This window comes from Pyxicephalus adspersus, chromosome 6 (assembly GCF_032062135.1).
Source record: "Pyxicephalus adspersus chromosome 6, UCB_Pads_2.0, whole genome shotgun sequence".
Taxonomy (NCBI): domain Eukaryota; kingdom Metazoa; phylum Chordata; class Amphibia; order Anura; family Pyxicephalidae; genus Pyxicephalus; species Pyxicephalus adspersus.
The window spans coordinates 62,507,483-62,523,804 of NC_092863.1; the positions used below are offsets into that span (position 1 = coordinate 62,507,483).

At 36.0% G+C, this 16,322-nt stretch overlaps 1 protein-coding gene across 3 annotated transcripts in view; it reads right to left on the minus strand.

Moving 5' to 3' along the window:
- SNCAIP (synuclein alpha interacting protein) overlaps positions 1 to 16,322 on the minus strand; it is a 138,872-nt gene that overhangs the window by 36,735 nt on the left and 85,815 nt on the right. For all 3 annotated transcript variants that reach the window (XM_072416037.1, XM_072416038.1, XM_072416039.1), the window contains one exon: positions 8,951 to 9,768. In XM_072416037.1, coding sequence (XP_072272138.1) covers positions 8,951 to 9,768 — 818 coding nt within the window. The remainder of the gene's footprint in view (positions 1 to 8,950; positions 9,769 to 16,322) is intronic.

Below are 16,322 nucleotides of genomic sequence, written 5' to 3' on the forward strand. Positions count from 1 at the left end.
GACATGAATCAAAAAGTCAGTAGGATGAAGCCAGCAAATCAGCATGGCAGCCAAGTAAAATACAGTAACAGCCTTTATGCTCTCTCTGTAATGATTTTCTTTAGGAAAGGAAAGATACCAGTAATTATCTACACCAGATCATAGTAATACAGGTTGACAATCAAAAATACGGTAACCTCTGGACCTGAGGTGCGCCTGATTTTTGAAAATTCCGGATATTTTAAAAGTTATACTTAGCTTCACACACAAGCCAGTCTTCCTCTCGCAGCACCCGCGGACATCTGGCACAGTTCCAGGGAGCAAGCAGCAAGGACGTCTCAGAGTGTATTTAGTGTAGCAAGCAAGACCTACCAGCTGTTTCTGAAGAACAGCGCCATTAAAACATTAGTGACCAAACATTGTACTGCAGCCCCTGTATTGAAAATGCGATCCAAAATTCATGACGGAAAACTGAAAGAACCGGATTATTGATTGCCAGATTTAATATGAGGGCTTCTAAAATGTCTCCTTAATGCTAGAGGTCCCCTTGTTCATTCCAATCCACCTTGTTACAGCATAAACATACAACAGTTAGGTGATCATGAAACAGACAGACATCTTCTAACATATACAACATTCCTATATATATATATATATATTTACATTTATATACATATATATATATATATATATATATATATATATATATTTATTTTTTCTAAGGTCTATGACAGCCTTTAGTGTCATGGAATCACATCTGTGTTTCTGCACAACACTTGCAATGATTGTGAGAAATAACTACAATGACAGTATCTGTGCCTATCTTCAGTTGAGACAGCTCTGGAAATTCTCAAGTCATTCATGCACAGAGGCACACAGTGCAGCACACATTACTGTCCATCTATATAAACACAGAAGAGCGACAACTAAATCTGAGATTACAAGGAACAATGTCCAACACTCATAGTGAGATAGTACAATATCTGCCAGTGTCAGTGTGTTGGCATTCAGCCACACAATATCTCATATTTTCTTTTTTCGAAGCAAAACTTTACTGATATGGAAAGTTCAGGAACAGAAGTAACTTTATTCTTTGCATTAGCTTCATCATAAATTTGTAATTAGAATGATAAGGTAAATCACGTGTGCAGAAAAATAATCAATAGTAATAATAGTGACGTTAATAAGGAATACTAAGCAATTTCAGTGCATGAGAACAACCTGTAGAATTGTCCAAGACTGGATAAAAGGTTGGAATTCATTCCCGGGGGCATTTGTGCAATAATGCAATCTGTATTTCACTGATTTGATTCACTAAAGTGAATTCTGACTGGTAGCCTCTGCACATAGGGATTAATAGTAAACAATAAATCCTCTTTATAAAAAAAAGTTTAATATGGTTCTATGAACCTGATGTTGTGCACATTGGGGAAACCTGAAATGGATTTCCTAAAATCATCATGTTATTATTTGGCAAATGTTTTCAATCCTGGATCAGATTCATTACAGGGTTGTTGAATCAACACATTTCTCCCTGATAGTCCATGTTCTCCACTCTTAGAGAGCTTTAATAAATAAGACCCACAGAATCCCATTTGTGATATAAACACATACCAGAGCTAGTAATGTGGCTCAACCCAGCAACATCAAAGGAACCTATTCCTAGTTATTGTGTTGACTAAATCTGCATTTTTAGAATATTCATTTGGTCTATGCTATAGAAAAACAAAAGAAACAGAAAGATATGGGGACCAGGAGACACTTTTGATCAAAAACAAAGAATGCACTTATGTTTATAAGATTTAGCCTCTAAAACAAGTGGTCACCCCATAGAGAGATTGAGTTCCAATTCTAGTTTATAACATCGATTGTATAAGGATAAATACTTTTAAAATTCTCCTATACTTTTACACATGGGTTCTTAACCAACGGAATCCTCAACTCTTAGGGTTAGGTATACCACACAAAGGGTGTATGAGACTGGATCTCTCTGAAATTTAGGAAAAATTTAGGAAAAAGGGATACTTTGCATTTCTGATCCTTAGGTGAAGAAAGTGAATCGATGAGTCAAAGGACATGCAAATTATAATAAAAATTGTGTGGGGATGTAATATTGGGGATATAATGGGCAATATATTAGGGGTCTGTAATCGTAAGGAGAACCACCCCAATGCATTTTTGATCCATTATTTTATTACATATTATTACACAATAAATAGGCTGCCTTTATGAAACAAATGTTTATATGCAAGAAAACGTACAGTGTGTTTTTTTTTCCAAAAAAAAGCATGATTTCAGCCTGATAGCGTATGCTGTACAATCTGTGACAAATGGGTGTAAATTGAAAAACATTAATATAATTGTCACTTTTGTGTTGAAATTCCTCTAATGACTGACATAACTGAATGTTAATAATCAAGATGCCCAGCAGCATGCCAGAACACAAGGCTAAATATCCATTTCACAGGCAAAAACTGTGGGAAAAGTAGAAAAGAAATTTATCAACGTTCAGATCTCATAAACATTGAAGTCTCGATATGTGAAACACTACAATGGTATCACACATGAGGAATTATCGCTTCATGCTGTGCATTCATGGAAATGATTTCGTTTTGAGAAAATGTCTGAAATAAATCATGACTTTTGACAGTCCATGATTAACAGAATAGGCATGATTAGTCTTTTCATTCAGGTCTACTATGACACGGTAAGAATGCGCCTGAATGCTACACACTCTTTCATTATTTCCAGGTTCAAATTACGAAAGCATGAAGATACTGAAAGACTGCACATAGAAGTGTTTTATCACTTGTGTCATTTGTAGTCCAGAACTAGATACCAACACAAGGCCTCATGCATAAAACTGTCTTAGCAAATAATATTTATTGTTGGGTTTTCATAAAGGAGAAAAAGGGGAAATCTGGTTACTATGAGCAACATTATAATATTCACAGTGTTCATCATAGTCACACTACATCTCCAATTCATTATAAAATTAAATATGCACAAAATGTCATACGTAGTATGCTTAGAACCAGTAAATATGCCAAAAAAGCAATATAATCCAAAACTTTGCATACATCACCATATATGAAACCAATAAATTCCAAAATCTTTAAAAAATACATCATGTAAATCACCTAATTTTTTTTGCAGTCACAAATGTATCCTCACAATTTTAAAGCGGAACTAAAGTTCCACTTTTAGAAAGTTTCGATCAGGCAGGTCATTATTGCAGAAAGACGACGTCCCTTCTGCACTAATCATTCTTACCTGCCTGATTGCTCCAGAGAGCTGGCAAAAATGCTGATACCTGGCAATCTTAGCTTCTCCTGCAGTTGCTGGGACTAAATGAACTCCTGTGTGCCTGCGTGGGAGTTACGCTATACTGGCCTGGCCAATAAAGATGGCTGAAGATTGTATGGGGAAGAGAAAAAAGGAGAAGATGGTAGCACCCTGCGATGGAATAAGGTAAGGGTAATATAGCAGGGATTAGTTCTGCTTTAATACATTTTTTTCACTAAATATTGGCCAATTGTAGTCATAAAAGAAATACTGAAAGATATCATCATTTACCAAATCTAAAAGGCAATGCGTTTCGAGGACAAACATAACCAATACCAAGGAAGTGGTAATATTCTGTGAAGTCAAATTTTAACAATTTATATACAATGAATATATCCAACAAATTATCTTCTGATGAAAGGAAAATGATTACAATATGGTTACAGTATCATAATATACAATATACTCACATTGTTTCCAAGTAATGAATTCCCTTTAGTACAATGGAGTAGACAATGGAAGAAGTCAGATGAAAGCAATTTACAGCATACTATTACAAGTTTAAAGTCCAGATTTTGTTTGTATTTCATTTTACTTTGGGTAAAAGGAATATTTTTTCCCTCAGATATTTATGATGTCTATATTATGCAGCAGATAGAAAAACTTAAGGTCATTCCGTGCTTTTATGAAACCTTCCAAACTAAAAGTCTTACCTAGGAGGAAGCACAGTGAGATGCCTGTTATAACTTCATTAGTAAGAAAGACCTAATGTGTGTTCATGGATTAACTGGAATTTGTTTTTTTAATGAGACTGGCTCAGATTCTGGTAGGGACACTTTTATTCTTCAACAAAGAAGCGTAAGGAAAGGCCAGGAATAAAACAATACCAATGATTAAGATAAACCTACAAGATATTACATTTTATCTTAACTGTGCAGAATATTTTGCTTTCGATGTGCAATGTAAAATACATACTTATGTACTGTCACTGGCACTAAGATGGCACATCTACATGGTGCCTTGTATTTTAGTAGGACATTGGAAAGACAGTTCGTGAAAAGAGCAGTGGATTCCCGTTGACCGAATTGGGAACCATCAGTTGAACACACTGTTAAATTTTGGATTCTTCAGTACACAGATGAACATGCTTCTGAGAAATCATAAGTATTTGATGTGAAAATAATGATGGCAATCAAACAAAAGAATTGGGAAGGGCAATACACTTGGGGGGCAGTCATTTGTATATAATGAAGCAACACATTTCTAAAAAAGTGTCAGCAAAATAAAGTCTTGATCTTTTAAAAAACTATACAGGTGGCGGTAAATACATGCCACATCATACTGACCTCTTTATTATTGTTTCCATACTTTCTAATTAGCATTGAATGATGACAGCTTAGCATGTAGAATAAAATGGGCTCTAACGGTGATTTCTTTCAACTGGTTTTAGTTATGTGACTGTGATTCTACAAACCACAGACATACCAGCCAACATGAGTCTGGATAGGGGACAAACTGAATAACATTTCCAGCAAAGACTGACTTTTTTCACCATGCTCTGGAGAAAAGATCTGTTCTAATCAAACGACTATATCAATAAAAAATTCTCTGTCAAACAATTCTAAAACAAATGGAAAATGACTTAGGTTAGACAGGATCATGGCTCATTTGAAAAATATATAATACCATGTGTCTGAATTACTGCAGTTCTTCCTTTATAGTATTTAAAAGAAAAACATACAACTTGAACATAATAAATGGCATTTATATCCAAAAAAAGTAGGGAAAACATACCCTAAGTGCGTCCAGGGAAGCATATTTTCCCTAGGTTAACTTGGCTATAGCAAACACATCTCTGTTGGATTTGATAACATAATTTTATAGCTAAACCTGCATACCATGGTTTCAGTAGTGCAAAATATTAGGGAAAAAAAGGAAAACAGAATTTTATAATTTGTGTTTTGTAGAGCCCAGTCGTCTTATGGCCCTTCTGGCTTGATGTGTTCTGTATACTCTCACTGAAAACCTTCTCTATTAACTTCCAACACAGGAAGATTAGACCAAAAACAAATTCCTTATTGTGGGTAGTTTGGTTGACACTTTTTGAAAGACAGGTAATTAGAATTGAAGGTTTTGGTACATTTATTGATTTGGGTATATTAAAATCTGTCAACCCCAAAGATTGGGGTCTCAATCTCCATGGACTACCGTACATACCCAAGTATAAGCCGACATTTTCAGCACCCAAACCGTGCTGAAAAAGTCACCCTCGGCTTATACTTCAGTCAGGTGCATGGGTCCCTCCAGAAAAGCACTCTCTGCCAGCCGATTCCCTCTACTTGTTGTGGCTCCCTTGCCTATTTACCGTGAACGTCGGGGTAAGGGGACACTACCTCTTCTCTGTATGCATTGCGGAGGATAGGGATTTCCCTTCAGGGGCGGAGCCATTGGCACGGGAGAGAGTCCCTCGCTGATAGGAGTCCCATGTCCCACATGTTCCTGGGTGCTTGCACGTGGGACACAGGACTAAATGCAAACGCAGTAAGAAAGAGTAAGAGAGTAAGTAAGTAAGTAAGAGAGCAGTAAGAGAGCCAGAAAAAAAGAAGTAAAGTAAGTTTAAAAGTAAGTTATATCAACTAATGATGCATAATTAATCAGATGATTAATATATGATTAGTAACTAATCATATACTAATGATTAGTTACTAATCTTTAAACATCTTTTAACTATTAAACATCTGATAAAATATCATTACTACACAGTATTTATATAGCGGCATCATATTACGCAGAGCTGTACAAAGTCAATAGGAATGTCACTAACTGTCCCTCAAAGGGGCTCACAATCCAATGTCCCTACCATAGTCATATGCCATAAATGTAGTAAAAGGTCCATTTTTTTGGGGAAGCCAGTTAACTTACCTTAAAAAAAAAAAAGTGAACCTTACTTGTGGAAGTGAAACTTGCCGGTTACTGCAGCATTTCCCACCCTTGGCTTAAACTCGAGTCAATCAATTTTTCCTGTTTTCCAAAGTAAAAATAGGTACCTCGGCTTATACTCCGATTGACTTATACTTGAGTATATACAGTAGGTTAAAATATGTAGGATGCAGCACGAGGTCACTTTGATTGCTGCAGAATGACCTAAGACCATAGATGTGCCATAGATGTAGTCCAAAAAAGTTACAGCTCTAAGAAACCAGAAGTTGAATCAGACCAAAGATTTTCTTAGAAGTGCCCCTGAACACTATGGACCTGATTTACTAAAGCTAGAGATGACTGTGTACTATCATGGGAGAATCTGGGCAAACCTGGAATGGACTTCATGAAATCTTTTCATATTAGTTGCCAATTGTTTTCAATCCTGCACCAGATATATTTCAGGTTTGTTGGATCACACAGGTTCACCCATAATAATCTTTCTTCTCCAGTCTTGGAGACCTTTAATAAATCAAACTCAATACATACAGTCATTACAGAAATATAGTATTTCTCTATTGTTTTAAGTCAAATACAGGTGGAATGAAGAATCAGAAGATCAGCTGCAGGTCAAATATACCTGTCAATGTAATCTGAATAATCTCACAACTGTCCCAAAATGATGTCAAACTAACACCATTGAAACAAGCCCAATCGAATGGGGGTTCTATATTTATTACAACCAGAAGTTACCATCAGTGGAACCATAAACTCCCCTTTAAAAATATATATTTATATAGGTCAATTAAAAAATGTATTTCCTTTAGCAGAATTCATTTAGAGCTGAGCATTTTCTGGCCAACATCAAATTCATTTTGCAAAAATATTTGACAACTTTCTGCTGAGCACATGAAACACACATTGACTTACAATCAGGAACTCCACTATAAATACTTTGGTGGGTACTCTAAACGTCAGGTTTTACTGTAGTTAAACTAATGCACAGTGTTCCTGTAAAATAATCATCCAAGAAATGTTTCCCTGTAAGTAAAACAGCATGTTACCATATGTTTCAACCCAAAACATTTGAAAGCCAGAGTATAAGCAATAATAAAGTAGACCAAACACTTATCAGTGTTTTAATTACTGAAATCCAATTGGCAGCAAGTGTACTTTGCATGTTAAAAATCCTAGACCTCTTTTAATTGTGATAAATTGCTGGGGAGTCAAAGTCCGTACATTGCAGACTACACAATAGTTCCCAGTGCCTTTTTATAGCTGGCGCAGCAAAAATTAATAAAACATGCATATCCCTAGAAGATTATAAAGAAAACACCTTTCACTCATGTGAATAAAATGAAATTACACAAATTTTGTTGCCCTCTTCTTTCTGCAAAGCTCTATTGTAATAACATCTTCAGTGCTGACCAAAAGATGTATTTCCAATGCTGTGACTTGTAGTTCAACATAAAGCATGCTTTATGACTTGTAGTTCAACCCTGCATGCTTTCAAATGATGATGGTATAGGATCCAACAACTGCAAGTTTATGGCACATCAGCTCTGGAACTTTTTCCTTCATTTTAATTACAAAGTACAAATTGTGAGATGCTGGTTCTCACAAACTAATCTATTATTTCCAAAATATGATAACTCCAAGCTACATCATTTGCTGGAACTATTTTAGGATCATAGTTTAGGACTTTTGTCCTATTTATTAAGATATAGTTGATCCAGTTGCATTTGAAATGTGAACCAACAATCATGTTTATTGAATGCATGCGGAACAACGTATTATATTTAGGTACAAAACTCCAAGGCAATAAATGTAAAAAAAAATCACTGGTCTAATGCCAGGTAACAGTTGGTTACTACTACTAACTGTTCTTTACACATGATTTTTTTTTTTTGGGGAGGTCTGTACAATCAGCACGATACTAAGTATAATAAGAATAAATGCACATCCCAAAATGACACACTGTTCTGAAGGCAGCAATCCAGCAGAACTAACTTCATTTTGTAATGGATGATCTAATCTTGCTCCTAATAAATTGCGTTGTTAGAGTTCTTGTTACTGCGGTAACACGCACTTGTGGAATCTAATTGCCAAAGTTGTTGCTAACGAAATACTTTGCATGGGTCGTGGGACATTTTAGGCTTTCTATTATTGCTCCTGTCTTTGAATGGTAGCTACAAAGAGCTGGCACAGAGACCTTGTGCATACTAATGAAAGGACAACAGGCGGCCCGATGTTCCCACGCTGAGCCAATGACAAGGAGCTGAGAGGGACCTGGCTGAGCTTTGACTGGGATGAAAACAACCCTAAGAGCTGACAAACTGTAGCACTTCATGGAAATAAATGGATCCTTAATGTTGCTGAATTTATTGCTGCTTTTCAATGCTTAGTAATGGCAAATAAGCTGGAACATATGCATCAAGATTTATAACAAAAGATTTTTTCACAAGCCCAACTCTCTTTATATACATATATGGTTTAAAATCAAAAAGAACTAATTTAGAAAAGCTGCATCAAAGGAAATGTTAGGCATTTGCTGAAGCATTTATACTTTTCATGCCATTCACACAGGATAACACATGAGATGATTGGCTGCATTTCTAGGTTCCATGCTACATAAATCAGGCTGACATAATAAATTGTTACTACGAATGCACAGATATCAATGCCAGCAGTACAGCTGTGTTTTAAATAAAGCAAACTGTTTTTAAGATAAAAAAGTTAGATTATGTTTAGAATTTGATTCACTTACCAACAGAGAAATTTGCCCCTCTTTAACAATATTTAAAATGCTCTTGATTTTCTTCATATCTTCCCCTTCGGAGTAGTTCCAGTTTACATTGCCGTTTATGCCATCTAGTTGTGTGTCTGGTGCTGGCAGGTGGAATGGCCGAAGCTGGCAGTTAGGCATGCTTTTTTCAAGCTTTTGTGCATGGGAATCAGACAGAGCCCTATTGAGGAAGCCCTTGTTATAGCAATCAGGTTCGTGGACTGAACCGCACTGAATGCTAGACTGGGAATGCTCTAATCCCCCAGATGAATGCCTGCTTGGATCGAGGACAGCCGGCTGAGCTAAGTTTTTAACAGGAGACAATACACAGTACTGAGTGGCATTGGGTGCCAGATTTTCCAGGTTCCCCATGGGACCAGTTTTTCCTTTAGATATTGGATGTATGCTTGAAGTCCTTTTCTCTGAGGCTACCTTGGTAAACAGAGTCAAAGGCTGGCTGGATTTGATGTAAGGCACATCCAAAATCTCATCCATGTCAAGATCATAGTGTTCAAGCTCCCCAAGTAAAACACTGGGCTCAATGCTTTTGCATTTAAACTCGTCCTCCCCAGGCCCTCCATCTATTCCAGCAGTTTTGTCAGGCTCTCCATTCTTTTCATTTTCTTCCTTCTCCTCTTTTTGATCATCACTTTCATTTAGCTTTGGACTCTCTGGTTGATGCTTCAAGGGAGAAACCCTCTTAACAGGCCGGAATTTGCTGTAGATATCTGCGATACCAGTTGGCTTTTGAGTGTTTCCAATGAGAGCCGACACGCCACAGTTCCAGTTTCCGCTGGGAACTAGAATGTCACCAGAACAAGCATTGGTTAGTTGGGATATAAAAGACAAATAACATATACCACACTTACAAAACATGCCGTATGTTTACTGTTGAGATCATTGTCTCCTATTTGCCTAGACTAACAGACAAATCTTTATCTGACACCATTTTCCAGTCATAAGAGTCAATTTACTAAAGCAATAAAGCAATGAGAATGTTCAAACAGCATATAATAAAGTTTAGTTCGTTTTAATTAACTTTATATTTTAAAGTACTTTCCAAATTAGATTCTTTACAGCTACTCACTGGACAAGTTTTAGTCCAAGAGGAAAAATTCCCCTTTAAGGAGTGCAAAAAAATAAAAATAAAAAACATTGCAAAGTTATAGTAACTAATTAATTGGTTTTGAAACCAAAATCATTAGCCATCATCATTAAACACAACTGTTTAAGTTTTCTTTGTTTATATACAGACTTTATAATTGTATTATAATATACACACTGATACTTTCCAGCAGCTATTTAATATTAGGGTTTACATTTGGAAGTGTAAAAGGAACCGTCTGGAAGAAGCACAAAAGACACTTAAGAAAATGTACAATAATATTGGCTTTCTACAGAGAAAAATATGGAGTTTAATTCAAAACTCATTGTATGGTTCATTTACAACTTTGGCTTGGTAATATTCCTTTGTCTGCTTTAGTTAAAGTGCTTTAGTTTAGTTCTCTTTAAGGGAAGCCCATATTAAGAGAAAACTATAATTTTTTTTTAATTCCTGAAAAATAGCTGGTGTTTGCCTCAATAATCAATAAAGTCACTGCCCTAAAAAGGAAGCAGCAATCAAATCCCCTACTCCTCCTGATTTGCATACATATTCTAGGTTCAAGACTTTAAACGTACTAATTGAGGTGACTGCAAGCTATTTAGGACAGCATGGTGGCTCAGTGGTTAGCACTCTGGACTTTGCAGCACTAGTTCCCCGGTTTAAATCTCTGCCAGGACACTATCTGCATGGAGTTTGCAGGTTCTCCCCGTGTTTCCTCCCACGTTCCAAAAAAAATGCAGTTAGGTTAGCTGGCTTACCCCAAAATTGTCCTTAGACTGTCTTATTATTATTACACAGTATTTATGTAGCCCCGACACACACACAGCGCTGTACAAAGTCCACAGTCATGTCCCTTGCTGTCCCTCAAAGGGGCTCAAAATTCAATGTCCCTACCATAGTCAAATGTCATTAACACAGTCTAAGGTCAATTTTGTGGGGAAGCCAATTAACTTAACTGCATGTTTTTGGGATGTGGGAGGAAACCAAAGTAACTGGAGAAAACCCACGCAAACACAAGGAGAACCTGCAAACTCTATGCAGATAGTGATGATCAGGGTTTTCCCATAATGTACAAATATACTGATGATAATTGCACATTTTGGCAAATATACATATCAAAATGCCCCTCGCCTGCCAACTGTTTTAGGTCTGAATGACACATTCATTGCCGAATATCCCTACTGGATGTGGCTACAATTCATGCTTCATTCGGAAGTCTTCATTTGTAGCCACCCCATAGTGCTGTATGTATAGAGCTGAGATTACAAGTGTAAACATTTATGATAAAAAATATTTTGAATCATGGGACATAAAGTTTTTCTGTAGGCCCATGGCAGAGATAGAGAATAACATTGAGTGCCAATAAGGGATTTAGTGTCAGCACAATACACTTCAGACACTCCGAACAGTAAATGTATCTTATGACACTTAAGATAAATGGGTTCTATAGTCCGGGGAATTTCTCTTTTAATGTAGTGCACCATGTCATTTTTTCTAGCATTTATTGGTTTAAATCACCCTCTATCATTTTCTTGTCTCTCTAGTGTTTCCAAATAACTACATCACTGCGGCCTAAGTTTTCCATCTCAGTAACCATTCTTCTAATCATGTCAGAACCCTACAATCACCATTTTGGCAGTTTTGTAGTGCTGGGTTGCCGTGCTTTTATTATTTTGAGAATACAGCAGTAAGAACAAGGCCATGCTTGCTGTTCAATGGTCATAGCAGGGGAAGAGATAACATAGCAAGGAATTAAAGCAAGAGACCTTGCCGCAATATTTCATTACAATTGTAAAGAGCCAATTGGTGATTCAACACCTCAGTATTCACCAAAAAGCTGAAAGAGCAGTTTTCTGTGGCTATCAGGCTAGCCAGCACTACGTGACTCATTTGAGTTTAAAGATCTGTATACTTCATGTAAATCTGCGAAGAGTAAGAGGATATGTCCAAATGCTAAGAAATAATACCACAATACATGACTACTATTATAATCATCTTCACTCCGCAAACCATCCTTTTTGTACATAACACGTCAGAATTAAAACCAGAAAATTGAAGTGTTTATTTTATGTGCTGTATTTATCAATTGGTTTATAACTTTTCAAATATTCTACCCTTCAACAGTGGATCAAAGCAAAATCCAACTCACTACCACAAACTAGCTCCAGAAGGTCACGTGTATCTTTGCCATGCGTTGTGCAAACAATTTAATTTTTTCTTTCCCCATAATACTAGAAAATGTACTAAAAAAAGCATTAATAACAATTCAAATGTGTAATTTGTATGTTTTTTTTTTTTGCTTTACTCGACTAGATTTCAAAAACTGGAAAATTGGATAAGAAACACAGCTCAGGGGGAGCTGAAAGAAGCCACATCACTCCCCATAGCAATTTTTTTTTTAAATAAATATTATACTCATAGTATTATATTATACTGTAAAATAAATGTTTGTGAAAAACAATGTACTGCTTTTACACATATAAATCCACTGTATTACATTCAATACAGTTATTTTGTTTTGAATGCTAAACAAATAGATTTGAATTTCCCGCCACGCCCCGAATGGAACGTCTGCATGCACCAACGTCACCGGGAACTCCCCGGTGACTCATCGGGTGCAGAAGACGCCGGCCGGAGGAAGAAAGAAGGCGCGGATCGTGAAGGAGGACGCCGGCGGATCAGGTAAGCGCTTTATTTACTATTATTTTCCATAAGTTTACTTACCCCGAGTGTGACTCAGGGTTACTGCTTCCAACATCTTTTTTCCACTCCGAGTCACACTCGGGGTTACCGCTGGGGAGGTTAAGTACCCTATACAGCCCTTACTGGGCCTGGAATGGATTTTGTCAAAGTCATTTCCTATTTGCTAGCAAATTTTTTGAATCCTGGATCCAATTCATTCCAGCTTTACTGATGAAAGTGTATCCTTTCCAGCCTTGGAGAGCTTTAATAAATCAGACCCAATGATGGCATTCTGAACACTGATAAGATTCTACTGGAATGTATTATTTATTTTACTATAAATATATATGAGTGATTTAGAAATGTATATGAATGACTAGTATGTCATGCTATATCTTTAATGTAACCAAGATACCCACTGATCTGAAATAGACTATGTTGCTAACTTATGAGTAGATTAAGAATTCACTGCACACAGAGGCAACTTCTATTTCTCTAGGGAGGTCTACTGTGTGACCTAGATTCCTCACAACTGAGTCACTTTATAAAGGGACTTTTTACAAAAGTAGATTTGGATTTTATTTAGGAATACTTTAACCAGTAGTCTTTTTTTATAGATTTTTGCAGTATTGCACTGTTAGCACACTTCTTATGCACAAAGAGATTTGTAATGCGACAAAAGACATGCTAATTGGATAAAAAAGATTGTTAAGACTTGTCACTGTATTTTTTTAATTTATACTAAATGAGCAGAAGAAACTAAGATATCGCCTATTCTGCTGATGCAGTTCATACATCTGCTTTTAAAGATGATACAATTAACTTTATGGAACAAGTGTTTGTAAATGATACTATTTTACAATGACATATCAACAGCATGTGAGACACTAATAATGTAGCCATTTTATAATGTAATTTATAATGTGAAGAAATAATTTTCATCATTCCTGGGTAACAACTTTTTTTTAGATTTTGATTTCCAAAACACAATCATTGATTTATATACCTACTAATTTGACTACAGGTATTTGTAAACAATGTGTTGGTAGAGTTATATTATCTAGATGCACCAGGGTATAGATTTGTAGACTTTAGTGGACAGATTAGATTGCATAATACTTGGTTATTCAGGTTGTTTATATGGTACTTTGGACCAGTGTTTGTCAACCAAGGTTCTGTGGAACCCTAGGATTCCTTCAAAGGTTGCTAGGGGTTCCTTGAGCAATGCACAATTTGTACTTCTGTGGACTTTGTACTGACTACGTCAGTTTAAGTGGCACTAATGATGTTTTTGGCTATTTGTATGGGTGACCACCATGCTGTTAAACTGTAAGCTATAGATCTATTAATTATAGAGGGGGATCCCTAAAGACATGACAGTTATTTTTAAGGGTTCTCCCATGTTAAAACAGTCGAGAATTACTCTTATAATGCTTGAGATACAGATTTACAATGCTGCTGCTGAATATCTATAGAACATAGCTCCATGATACATTCTACATTAAAGAAAACATATTCAAACCAAATTTGCTATTTTTGTGTGCTACGTGCACCTGCCTCCCAACTCATTATAAGACTATTTTTGGAATGTGAACATTATACAAGAATGTAATTCACCATGTAAATGTATGGTTCACTGACATTCAATAAACCTTTCCAAGCACTGCTTTTTTGAGTAACCGCATATGGATTCATTTGCGTACAGCTCACTTACTAAATAAACAATATCTTAATTGCTGGGGATGTAACTGTACAAGAACAGTTTGTAAACAGCAAATCAGAACATACCACTTTGATCAATCTACAGCCAATGCCTTGTTTTTTATAGGTTTTTCTCCATCTGTCGACTTCCCTCTTGTAAATCAGCATTACTGAATGCCATGGATATATATACCTTAATTTAAATTAGGTTTTTTTTATTGTTTGTTTTCATTCTCTGTACTTTTTCCTTCCCCCCAGTTTTTCTCTCCCCTTCTTAATCTATAACCACCAACAAATCAGCCAAAATACTGAATTTTTAATTCAAAACTTATTTTTCTAACTAATGAGTAAATATAACGCAGTCAGTATGTGCAGCTTTATTGCTTTCTAACAACCTAACATTGCCATACCTATGACAGTCAGTACCATGTTGGAGGGAAAGAAAGAAAAAAAAAAGGAAGGAACAAAAGAAAAGACAAAAAAGGGAAAAAAAAAGAAAAGGGAAGAAAAAAAGTAAAGAAGAGAAAAGGAAAGCAAAGAAAGAAATATTATTTTGATTATCATGAAATTATTTTCTTTCAAATATTGACTAAGAATTCATCCTGTTTCATCTTGGTTTTTATGGCTACAAGTAATATCAGAGATCAGAGATACATTCACTGATATTCCCATGGTCACAAATAATCTGTAGCAATCCCTAAATGGGACTTTGTTTAAATCAAGAATAAGACATATATACGCAATGTTTGGCCACATTCCAAACTGAGTTTTATTTTCATTACCATTACAACAAAAATGATCTTTAAACAATCATTCTATATTTGGCAAAAAAACCTAATTAAAACAATCAAGTCTTGAGTTAAAATACAGCAGGATGAAAAGGATAACTGCTAAGCCTGCAGTTCTATTATTTTAGGACAATGGAAAAGGCAGTAAGCCTGATACCCGCCACAGACACATCAATGTGCACATGATTTCTATGCCTTCTATAAGATTGTAGGTTCAAGGGCTACACTTTTATGTTAGTTCTATTTACATGTGAAATTTTTTCCACGTGATACAGGGAAATGAATCCCATATGTTCGCCAGCTGTTTCGTTCTGACAGGAACCATTAAAGGCAGTGCATGGAAATGAATTCTGTCTAAGCCTTATGAAAACACTTCTTTCTGCACAATGGTCTGGCCAGCAGGGAAGAGTCGGCTACACTTTCAGCTTCTTGTCAATCTTGCAGACACAGATCCGCTGTTTTGGCTTATAACCTGAACATGAACTTAACTACCCCAACATTTTCTAAGCTACTGTTTATTTACTCCATTGTTTGTTTAGAAGGCTGAGATCTATCCAACCTACCGGACAGCATGATCTCCTCATCACAATCTGTCTCACAAATAATTAAAGGGAACTGATTTCTTTAATTCCGAGCTTGTTTTTCTTTCATTTTAGTCTAATGTGTTTCTTGTCTTTGCTGGATATCACATTTAAAATGTTGCAACTAAAATTTAGAATACAGCTAAATAATCAAATTACAACCTCTGGGACAACTTCCCTTCAGATAGCTGAATAAACTGTTCAGTACATAAACCTGTACAACATACCATGTTTTAATACACAACACAATACAATACACAACATGTTTTAATACAGATGAATTACCATTGTTAAATGTTTTCTGTTTGTCCTATTAACTTCTTGATAAATTAACCCTTAATGTTAGGTTGAAGTTTTGTTTAAATTAAACTAAGTGCTTATACTGTCACCATTGTGTATCCATGGTTAAGTAGGATAATGCCAACCAGTGCACAAGGTAGTGAATTAGGAGGCCTTGAACAAGTCAGTGCAAGGAGGTGTTTTAATGATATCCACCC